We start from the raw sequence: 12,305 nt of genomic DNA, 5'->3' as shown, positions 1-12,305 counted from the left end.
CACTCCTCATTTATATGCCTGTTGTTAAAAACTACTCAAAGTACTCTGGCAAGGAACTTAAAAATCCAATGTGTCTAAAATTAAAAAATTAAAGGCACTCAAAATTGATGGGACTAGAATCATCTGGATTTTCATGACTTTTCTTTTTACTGTGATTACTGAAATCCTGAGTTTATCAATCTGGAAGTCATTGTGGTTGATTAGAGGCTCAGATATGTCTTTAAAGGTGACCTTGAACAAAGCAAATGAACAAAAAGATACTGTCTAGAAGCATCGCTGATGTTTTTAATAAAATCTTCCAGCAAATGGTTCCCTGTGTATCTTCTGGTTCCTTGGCAGGTACAGTATTGTCAAGCTGGGTCTACGCAGTAAAAAATACTTCAAATTCAGGGAAGCAACCCTGTCTAGGAGTGGCACTTGGCTCATTGGGTTCCATGGGCTTGGTTTTCCTGAATGGGGAGGTTGTGCATAAAAGAATCTGTGGAAGTAATGGATTGTCAATCCAGGTAGATAGTCACACGTAAATATACAGTAAATAGACTCAAAGGCTTGGTTGCACATTAGGAATACAGAGGCCTTACACTGATCTCATTTGTACCAAGGTCTTGTTTTTATTGAAGGACCAGGTGCAATGACTGATTTTTTTCCTCCAATTTAATAAATGGTATCAGAACTGCAGCCTGAAATAATGTTTCAGTCTTAATAATGTAAATAATTTTCATAGAATCATAGAATGGATTGGGTTGGAATGGCATTAAAGATCATCTGGTTCCAGCTCCCCTGACATCAGCAGGAACATCCTCGATCACTCCCTTTGACGTCAACACCCTACCAGGAAGGAAGGATAAGGCAGCCATAACATTTTACTCTACTGTGGCTGGCAGCTTTTCATTAAACTCAGTCAGGGAAAGCTATATATGTCCTCTGGCAAGTACAGAACAAGAAGAGGTAAATATCAATAGTTGTCATAGTGTAAATATCTCACCCTGGCCAGGCTCTGCATTGTTGCCATCAGTCAAGGAAACATGAAATAGTAGCCAAGCATGAAGATTTTAAAATATGAGGAATGTGTCCATAGATCATGAGGGCCCTGCAGCATTTAGCATCTGAGGGAATCTGTCTCCTCTGATCTGGCGTTTGTTGGTGGGAAACTGCAGTGACGTACCAAGGTAGTCTTTTTAATTTAGAAAACTCTGCCAGTCACACACAGACTTCAGTGCCCATCTGACATCTCCTACCCCTCCTGGCTACCATGGACCCACTTGTGTCAGAGCTAGGCAGGAATCATGGATGAAGAAGTCAAGGCATCATTGAGCATGACCCCTCTATGTTATGTGGCTCAGCTGGACAGGCTTTGTTTACAGCTGAGCCACTGATACCTGCCCATATACAGCAAGATCGGATGGCAGGGTGAGGGACAACTCCTCATGAACACAAAGGGGTAGGACAGCTGTCCTCCAAGTTGTCATAGAGCACTTACTGTAGCATTAAGAAAATTACAAATATTTGCTCCTTTTTGAAGGGGCGCCCTCCTGTTCTCCTTTGTTTCCAGTATGATTTTTAACCCATATATTTTTCTTAGAAGCAACGCTGTGTGGGCTGTAGATTTTTTACAAGAAAAATCACTCCTTTTTTTCCATAGGACCTGCAGAGCATTTAAACATTAAATCAGTTTATAATTCCAGAAGCTGTCTAAGAATGTAGTAAATGTCTATGAAAGAGGGACGTGACAGGGAACATCCATGGCCACTTATATTTTTATGGCCACTTTTCCTTATTTTTCACATCTTTAGACACATATAGAAGCCAGCAAAGCACAGTGAGTGCCCAGCTTAGTTTGCGTGCATCCATTGGCCCCTGCCTCAAAACAAGTATCCAATCCCAGAGTATACAAAGTATAAGGAAAACTTCATTTGCTTTTCAGCATTTCTCCTGTTGTTTCCTTCCTGCTTTTCTTTCTGCTTAGAAGATGGAGGAGAATAAAATAAGTTTGATGTGAGTTTTAAATGTCAAGGCATCAGTGATTCCACAGTGGGTGAAGCTGTGTAAATACTCTTTGAGGTCACTCAGTTCAGCTCAATTCCATGGTGCTGCATTGCACATGTGTCCTGCAGAGGTGAGCACCTCAAGTTCCTGCCTTGTTCTTTTCCTCCCTGCACAGAGAGAGGAAAGGCCAACACATGGCAGAGTTTCAGTCACATTTGTTGATCCAGCTACTTGAAGATGCTCTGGTAGCAACACTCAAGTGATGAGTGTAGGTAGCATTAAAATCTGAACAGTTGGGAGTAGAACTGATGTTTAAGCCTCCTATCTCTGGTAACTCCTGCTACTGGAAGGTAAGACCTGAGGCTTGGCATCTGTGAAACAGGTGTCCCATATATCCTTCAGAATTAAGAAAGCTGGTGGAGGACAGGTAGGGTCAGACCACTACTAAAGGAAGTTTTAAGAAGGATCAAGTAGAAAGAGAAATCCTCATTAGTTTAATGGCTCACTAATAAAACAGCTGAAGCATCACAAAATAACTTCTCCACTATTTCTACTATTCTTCCTTCTATTTAGAGACTTGTTGTTTCTACTATTCTTCCTTCTATTTAGAGACTTGGGTTTTTTTTCATTTCTCTTTTCTTGTACCTTCTCTCTTCCTTTCTTTCATGTCCTTTTTTTTCACTGCCATTGCTTATTCCAGCATCTCTTCATGGTTCCTCTCACACCTCTATTCTTGTTTTAATTTTTTTTAACTCTGTTTCTTTCCCTACTTCAGTCTCTGCTGCCAAACAGTAGAACTGTCATTGGGTAGCAAGACTACTGCTGTGTCTGTGCAGTCTTCCCCACACTACTGCTGAGCTGAGGGTCATCTGTAAGGAAACTGATTTGCCCTGAACAGGATGAGTCAATTTTCTTGTGTATTAAACACTTCACACCCGAAGCTGGTATTGCTGGAAAAGTAGCTGCATGACTCAACTCATTTTCCTGACCATGGCTAGCTTTGTGCTTAAAACTCCTTTCTAACAGGGAACTGCTTTCCACTTGCATTAGGTAGCTCTGCATCATTTCCCACCAAATCAACACACTTACTTTACAAGTACACTGTTGCCATGTAAACCTATAGTTCATGGGGATTTAATTTTGAATTGCAAAACTGCCAAATATAATAACTTTATGTAAATCAAAAATAAATGGCTTTTTGCCTCCTTTCAAGCCAAGTAGAAGTGTGTTGCTCTTTCATATGTGGGACTCTTGCTGTTCATGTATGTGAACAGTCTCAAAATTGTCTTGGTGGGTTTTGTTATCATTGAATAACCTATGAAAACATAAAGACATGCTGTATAGAACATGTTCTGCTCATGTGTCATCATCCTGGTTATACTCTGTAAATACAAAACCTAGCAATTTGGACAGCTTGCCTTTGTTAATGGCATGGAAAAGACACGTGCCCTGAAGATCACAGCTTATGCACCAGCATAAAAGCTGTAGCTATACCATAGATTTTCTGTCTGTCCAGCAATAATGTAGGGAGCTCAGGAAAAGCAGCCTTGCTAGATAAGGTATAGATTAAGTATAGATTAGTGTTCTCTGTTGTTAAAATGGGAAGTGAGAATTACTGCTCCACTGATTGAGGTATATCCTCTAGATATAAACACTTATTTAATTCATTTTATTTAAAACACAGTCCACTCTTACAGACCCTCCCAAATGTCTTTCTTTTCCTCTAGTCAGGAAAGAAATAAGTGTGGCTGGTAGTGAATTTAACTGGGATGGCTGAGGTCTGCACCAGCCCCAATTACTGTTTATTCTGCTGTGGTAAGTTGTGAGCTGAGGGAGCCAACAGCTGTGTTATTGCTAAATTCCCTAAGGGTGTGTGGGGATACTAACCAGGGAATGTTAACCTCCTGACAGTTCCTGAAGGCAGGAACGCAGATCCTGGGGGTTTGTGCAGAGACTGTGTTTGGAGAGAAGCTGCACTATGTGAGGCATTGTCCTGGGCTGTGAACTGCAACTTCGTGCTCATGGATTTATTGTAGTTGTAAAAGCCACTCAGTTTGACAAACATGAATTTTTTCTTTGCCATTTATAATTTCTGCAGCTGCCATGTGAAGACCAGATCATCCTTCTGAAAGGCTGCTGTATGGAGATCATGTCCCTCCGAGCAGCAGTTCGCTATGACCCCGAGAGTGAGACATTAACACTAAATGGAGAGATAGCGGTGACAAGGGGCCAGCTGAAAAATGGGGGTCTTGGCGTAGTGTCTGATGCCATTTTTGACCTGGGCATGTCTCTTTCTTCATTTAACCTGGATGACACCGAGGTTGCCCTTCTTCAGGCTGTTCTGCTCATGTCATCAGGTGAGAACAAAAATATGCTGAGATTCAAACAATTTTGAAACTCTTTAGTCTTTGTAGCCTCTTTGTAAAGGAAATAAGATAGGTTAGATCTTGTAGTGCTGACTACATAATGTGGGAGAAATTTTCTCTCAAATCCCCAGTGACTTATTTTGTGAGCACTAGGAAAGAAATTCAGGGTTTTCAGGAGATGGACGTAAAAGTGGTTTTGGTAACACACCTTGCTCAATTTGGTACTTAGGAATGAGCTAGGGATGATCATCAAGAAGAAATCAGTTCTGATTCTGAGCTAGTTTGCCTTAAATGAAAAATGGATAATTTAGCAGCACTGGTCCTTATGATAAGTTCCCTCTCCCCCTGACTACTGCCATGCATTGGGCATTCATACACATTTCCAGCAGTCTCATATGTTTAGTTTGACTTGCCCTCTTGTTTTCCTAATTAGCAGCACCACTGTTTTCCTAATGGGCATTTACAAGCTGTGCTGTTTTTACACTGGGACCATTTGCAACTGGTCATGGTACAAAAGCAGCACAGACAATTTCCTATGTTTTCAAAGAGTTTCTAACCGTCTCAATTTGAGTATGTTTTCAAATATGCTTCCAGTGATTGTGCCAGCCCAAAGAGGAAATTCCATTCTTGGGCAGTGGCAGATTTGGCAAGATTTTATTTTAAGATGGCTTTGAAGATTGGGCACTGAATAACAATACACAATCAGTGATTTACAAGCATTAACTGCATCTGAGATAAAAAGGTTTCCACATTAATCACAACACAACACTTCATCTTCCCAAAATCAAAACATTTTGATTTCTTTTTAGGTCCTTACACAGTGATACAGGAGCAGGGCTTACAGAAGGCAATTCAAAAAGAACCCGCTTTCCCAGAAGTGTCTCCTGAGGAGTGACTTGTGAAAGGGGCTTTCCTAGTCCTTATCTGGGTGCCATTGAGACAGCCAGATTTTTTGCCTTTGTTGTTCCTTGATGCTTCATAACAGCTCACCTGGGATAAAAGCATGATCAAACCATTGGTCAGATTGTAGAAAAACAGAGAGAAAGGAACTGTAATTTAGATATCTGACAAGGAAATTTTTTTTGGTTTCTTTATTAATTTTACAGAAAAATTCAGATAGAAGCCTTAGCTGAAATCAGGGATCTAATGCTCTAGTCACTGTAAGGAAACACTTCCCAAACAGCCACACTCTAAGTGAGCAAAGCAGGCAAAGGATGAGGAAAGGAAGGATTATCTTCTTCTTTTATCAGAGATAATACTAACAAATGAGTTGGCTGGAGTGAAAGAAGTTTGTGACAGAGCCACAAATGCCCCCAGTCTCTCTCCTTTCTTTCCTAGCATCAGAATCATCCTATTTTTCCTGATTTATGATCAGGCATTTGTTAAAGCAAATAAATAAGAATGGTAAATCTGCTGCTTTGTATCCACAGATCGCCCAGGCCTTGTCTGTGTCGAGAGAATAGAAAAGTGTCAAGAGGGTTTCCTTCTGGCATTCGAACACTACATTAATTACAGAAAACACCATGTTGCACACTTTTGGCCAAAACTGCTGATGAAAGTGACAGACCTGCGAATGATCGGAGCTTGCCATGCCAGCCGCTTCCTGCACATGAAGGTGGAGTGCCCCACAGAACTGTTCCCTCCATTGTTCCTGGAAGTGTTTGAGGATTAAAGAGACTGAAGTGGTTCTCTGCACCCCATCGCACTACTGGCTGTCATTTCATCCCGTTGCCCAGCTCTTCTCACCTGTTTGTTCTTCTTCTTTTGTGGTCTTCTGTTTCTTGAGATGGGGCTGGGGTTTTGTTTGGGTTTTCTTTTGGGGTTGCTGGGGGGCAGTTGTATACACATGGATGAAAACATCCCTTTAAATGCGGGTACTTGTGACTATTGCAATTTGTTCTTCAGTCCTTTGATGTGAGTGCTTTGACAGCTTAACAGTGAAAATACGAACAGACCAATCTCATTCACCAGCATTTGCGTGGTCACCAGCTCACACCCATCATTGCCTGGAAAATAGGGGAGAGAGATTGAAGTGGCAGAAAAATAAATTTGCCTTCGAGTTAAAACAGCAACTGTTAATTTGACCCTGATAATTCTGTCTTGTATTACCTCCTTTTGTAGGGTAGAACTGATGAATTCATAATACGAAATTTCTGGGTTTTGTGATTGTTTCTGTTGTAACAATTACCACTATGATCTAGGATCTTCATAATCATCATGATCCCATCATTCTCTGAGGTTTTTTCCAGCAGATGCAGTTTAACTGTGCCCCATAAATCAAGTACTTAAATAATACAGAGTGTTAGAACGGACTGAGTCTTTTTTTTTTTTTCCATGTGTATAAGATATTAAGATCTTCAGTTACTAAATTTGGACTCCAGGTAACTTCACTGGAAGGTTTGTTGGAGTGAGGAGGGAAATTTGATCGTCTGAGGTGCTTTTCCTGATAGTGGAGGGGTCTGCTTTTTCTAAAGTGTGTGGAAAATCCATCACTCTGAGGGAGAAAGCTCTCTGTCAGGATCGCAGGCAATGTCTCAGAATTATTCAGGGATATGAATACCTTTGTCCTCACAGAATGAGGACAAAGAGAATGAAATATACGGGGTGACCTTCAGATGGGACAGAAACCAACTGTGTTATTAACAACACTCAAGACTGTAGAGCTTTATCCCAGTAATACAAATAGTGTTGCTCGGCAGTAATCCTTTGTTTTATATATATATATATATATATAAAGTTTATATGCACGTATATATATAATTTTATATATATATAATTACAAATCTTCAGCAGATGTCTTAAACATATTTCCATATTTTTTATCTTCTCTCTCTCTCTCTTTCTCTGACTCTGTCCTGTGTGTATGTGCGTGTGGATCAGCTGAGTTCTCCCTCCCTACAGGTTTGTCTGTGTGTGTTTCATTAGACTAGATGCTCTCTTGATTCTTTTAATTTATTTCCACTAACTGCACTAGCAGGAACCAAACTAAGCAATGACAAAATGTCCTGCTGCCGAAGTCTGCAAGCCAGTACTCACAGTCCTGGAATATCTGGAGGCCAGCGATGAGGACATTGTAGGTAGAGGTTCCTCTCTGTCACCATCTCCATTCAGGAATACTGTCCCTGGGTTTTATAAACTTGATACTAAACCATCCTCTGAATTTATATGACACATCTAAAACATCTTTCTGTTCTTCCTGGGAACCAGAGACTTAGTTCATATTTTTTGCGCTGCTTCATACCCTACATTCTTTCATGTTGTGCATTGATTCATACCAGTTTCTTTCTCTGCTATTTATTGACCCATTTGCCCAGCAAGTTGTGGACATTGTTAGAGTGGATGTGTTGACTTGCAAAGCTCATGGCCCATATCTGGACCCATATGTTATGTGCTTATCCCCTCATAAAAACAGGATACTCAGGAAAACTTATAGATGGAACACGATATATGTGTGTCAGGAGTTAAATTGTTTCTACTCTTCCTTCCCTACATCATTGATAAAGCATTCAGAGTGCTATTGGGCATGTTTTTAGGGATGTGGAATCTTTTCCTCCCTGCTGTTTGATACCATATGCACCTGTGATGAGCTATGAGCACTAATCACTTAGGGGGTTTTTTTGTCAGAACATGAAACACATTAGGGTGTTTAGAAGTTGTTTTGCAGGTAGCAGTGAAGACACACCATTGCAGATTAATTCTTAAATATTTGGTGTAGAACCTCTTTTGTTGGCTGTGTTGGCTCCATCTTGAAGAATGTGTCTAAACAACATCTCTATCCAAATTCCTTGTAGAACGTTGTCCTGGGGACAAAGAGTCAGAAACTGGCTCTTTGGATAGATAATTTGGGGTGACTTGATGGAGGACTTACAGCATGTAATAGGGAACTCAGAAAAGCAGCCAATCCCTTATTACACTGATGCCTTCACAATATAGAAACAAAACAACACAGTTTCGAGACTATATTAATATAGCCAGGAATATAAAATAATTGGAGGCCTCCAGGTGCAAATATGGCAAAATGCACATGTGATACAAATCTGCAATTTTATAAGTTTAACAAATTAGCATATTTAACAATAGTGTTCAATTACAAGAGCATTTAGTTAAGTAATCTCCCCTTTTGGTTCTGCCTATTTGGAGCCCCTCTTGAGTTTCTAGCCCCATATTTATTATGTCAAGGATACATGGTAAAAGGAAATAAGATGTCCTTGGCTAAAGAGGCAAGACTAAATAATATTTCAGGAATGTATCATAATGTGTTGTAGAAGGTTATCTTACTGGTCTAAAATGTAGGGGGAAAAGGGCTGGAAAAGTATTGGGAGCTACAGCCATGTATTAGGAATCTACAAAGCTACAAATATATGACAAATATATGAAAATCTTAGGCATCAGTGCTTATGCCCACAGTGGCTTGCAGAAATAAAGAGAAATGTGCATGTCTTTTGAAGCCCTGTTCTGCCATGGATCTGAGCATGGAATTCCTCCTGAAGCCAGTGCAAGTACCTCTCAGCTCTTCGTTTAATGTGAGCTTGAGTAGGCATTCAAGCTTTTGACTGTGCTGCAGGTGAGACCCAGGAGAGGAAGCATCACATCTCTTCTTGTTCCAAAACACCAATGCACTTTGGAGCTGTGCTTAGTCAGGGTTCAGAAAATCAGGTCTCCTTCCTTAGGTGATTGCAGATGGACTGAAGTGCCTAAAATCAGGCATCCAACTGAGAGAGTTCTGGCAGTGCTCTAAGCAGAAAGGACATAGATCAACATGTTTTTCTAGCTTTTCAGGTTAAGTCGGAATCTGGCACTAATTAACAGACTGAGTTAGTAGTATTCATTAACTGAAAACTAAGGCCAAGCTCGTAGTTGGACAGATTTGATGTACTGACATCTAATGGCCTCTCATCTCCTACCAGTCTTACTTCGTGTCCCTTCCTTTACTTCCTCAGTATCACTGCTGATTTATGTGATCATGACAGCAAAACTAACTGACCTTAGCTCTGCAAAGACATATTTCTAAATATTAGTGGTCTCAAGCCATTGTGGGATTGAGCCCCTGGATTGACCATCTCAGTGGCAGACACCAGTGCCACAGTCAGCCCCCTTTGTAGTAACTGGCCTTCTGAGTGAAATAACAAACTTGTGCTTTCCAGTACAGTCCAGAGTCTTGTTTCTGCTGGTGCCACATGGCTCTTGTGTTTGCTTTGTGGTCCACATGTGGGTCTTACACAGAAGGTTTTTCCTGTCAAACCTGATTGTCACCATTTATGGTATTGCCCTGAGTAACGTGCATTTAGATACTCATTTCATGTGTAATCTCAGTTAAGTTGTGATATTTATTGTAACATGTATAGTGTGTGCTAATGATTTTTGTTTACATTCTGCCAAAATGTAGACGTTAGAGTTAGACTTCCCAGGTCCAAAATCATCTTTGAGCAGACTGCTTGCTTCTTCAGAGGCAGGTATCAGAAAGAGGAAAAAAACTGTCCAGAAAGACCATTTATACCAGAAATCTGCCAAGAGAGGGCTGTTAATCACAAGCAGAGCATGTCATTGCTAGTGATGTATTTTTATGCTATGGAACTCTAATCTGTATGTGTCATATTGACTTCTTGCTGCATGAATCATAAATTTTAAAAATCAGTCTTATGGTTTTGAGATGTAGCCAGCATTCCTAAGGCTAAACCTTTTTCATTGACAGAATCAAAATCCACAACCAAGGAACGTTTTCCTCTCACTGTGAGAGCAATTGAAAGTGTTCAACATTTATCTTTTCACAAAGGAAGAGGCAACAGAACCTCTTAATGTGTCTTGTTATTGTGATCATCTGGAAATGATTGCCAGACGTTTCCTTTTGATATAGTAATGAAGTGATCTGTATTTGAATTTTATAGAGAGAATTTTATTCTAGCGTGATAGAGATATATTTTCCACTTAAAGACTTAAAACGGTGTGAGCACGTTTTTGTTTGGTTTTTTGGTTTGTTTTTTTTTTACTATGGTATATTTTTGCTTTAAAATTAAAAACAACAACAAAAAAAAAAAGGTTTGGCCTTATCACAAAGTTTTAGTATAGATGTTAGCAAATGCAAAGAGTATGCATTATTTGTGTGTATCCACATTGACTGATGTCGCCTTCAAAAAGCAATATTGTGCAGGTAATAAGTTGTTTGTGACTGTCCATTGCACAGTTTACCTTCTTTAAAAGCTAACCTTGTTTATGCACAAGACAATCAAATGTAAATCTACATCAGCACCCAGGTGTGGATTAAATTTATGTAAATTACTGAGCACAATGTAAAACATTAAAAGACACTTTATTTAATTACACATTTAATGTTGGTAAAGATAGTATCAGGGCATGAACTAGCTGACATACTGTAATTTCTTTTTCTCTTTTCCTACTTCCTTAGCACTCTACAGTTTCAGTTTGCTCATAAATACATCAAATTAGTCATTCATATTTTTGTTAAAGAGGAGGGTGGTTTAGGTTGTTATTTGTTTTTATGAAGTTGGTTGGGAGGACTTACTACTTTGTCTATGAGGTTTGTGGGTTTTGCTTATTTGTTTTATTTTTTTATATCAGTTTCATGCCCTGAGGGTAAGGCAAACATTACACCGTACAGTAAAAAACAAAGTACCTTGGATGATGTATTTTTTTGCAAACAGTGTTAAGAGTTATGCTAGATTGGTAATATTTTTTCAGCCTAAAATATATTAAAAAAAAAATCTGTGATCACAAATGTTTTAAACTATCTACAGAGAAAATTTGTATATTTGGGGAAGAAAATAATTTTTACATAGCTTTTGTATGCAGATATTAAAATGTAATTATGAATATAGTGGGCATAGATAACTGTGTAAGCTTGAATTCTAAAAAAGAAAAAGCTTATAACTAAAAAGTGGTCCTGGTGTCTCTGTCTCTTTGTTACAGGCTCTTCTGTCAGCTTTTGTCTCACACTTCCAAGCCACTGGAATGGGAAAAGTAGGACCTAGAGCACAATGTTTTATCAGCTCTAACCTATTCACATTTCTGTGCTTCTGCCTCCCTTTCATCACCTACCTCATATCTTATCTCCTCTCCTCCCTTCCCTTGGGCAGCCAACCAAAGGTTTTCACTTCCTCACTCTTCACATCAGCCAACCTTAATTTACTCCAGTGAACTGACTCTTGATTTATGTCTCACTCAATTACATTTTTAAGGGAACGCCCTTTCTTACCTTCTCCACTCCCAGTCTAAACAGGGATGGTGTGACAGGAGCAATAAGCTTCCCTATCTTTTCATACTTTCCATACCTTGGTCTCCTACCTATTGGAAGTCTTCTCATTCAGATATTTTCTCTAGTCCTACTTTCCTTTGCAGTTCTTTTTTCTCCTCCAGTTCTTTCACTCTTGCCTGCATTAAGATAGACCTATTGCCTGGATCCAAAGTCATTTCTTGGCCTGTCCCAGATGGCAAATCTGTTTTGGGCTCTTGTTTCATAGTGATTTCCACAGACACTGACTGGCTGGCTGCCAGCTCCTGCTCCTGGTGCCCTTCCACAGGAGGTGCTGGGAGCCTTCTGAGGGATGCTGAGCTCCCTGAGCTCCCTCTGTCTGGCACCCCTGGGAGCACATTCCTGACCCCGGGCTTAATGTCCCTGGGGAGTGCTGTGGCAGCACCTCGAGGGTTTGTTCCCACTGTGGCCTGTGGGAAGAGGGGCTGCCTTCAAAAGCAGGAGCTGTATGTGAGGAGCCCGAGGGAAAGCATGAAATCTCTGCTGTGCCTTAAATGGAATCCCTTCAAGCCCTGCAGTTCAGGCACCCAAGTGGGGAAGCCTTGCCAAAGCCTCTGCTGGGTTTGCACTGAGCGAGCAGCAACGTGGGTTGCTTTGGCCCCCCAGAACCAGCTCTGGAGCAAGGAATTAATTTGCTGTGTAAAAACTTGTTTACTCAATATGAAGAAATGATTCTGCTTCCACAG

General features: G+C 40.2%; 1 protein-coding gene across 13 annotated transcripts in view; it reads left to right on the top strand.

Annotated features, from left to right (window-relative positions):
- Window positions 1–11,211, top strand: part of THRB (thyroid hormone receptor beta) — a 167,839-nt gene extending 156,628 nt beyond the window's left edge. For all 13 annotated transcript variants that reach the window (XM_083867806.1, XM_083867804.1, XM_083867796.1 and 10 more), the window contains 2 exons: window positions 4,085–4,343; window positions 5,783–11,211. In XM_083867806.1, the coding sequence (XP_083723932.1) occupies window positions 4,085–4,343; window positions 5,783–6,024 (501 nt within the window). In that variant the 3' untranslated portion in view covers window positions 6,025–11,211. The remainder of the gene's footprint in view (window positions 1–4,084; window positions 4,344–5,782) is intronic.
- Window positions 11,212–12,305: the final 1,094 nt, after the last annotated feature.

This window comes from Zosterops lateralis (assembly GCF_965231275.1).
Source record: "Zosterops lateralis genome assembly, chromosome: 1".
NCBI lineage: Eukaryota > Metazoa > Chordata > Aves > Passeriformes > Zosteropidae > Zosterops > Zosterops lateralis.
The sequence above is the reverse complement of the archived record's forward strand: the minus strand, read 5'-3'. Positions and strand labels throughout refer to the sequence as shown.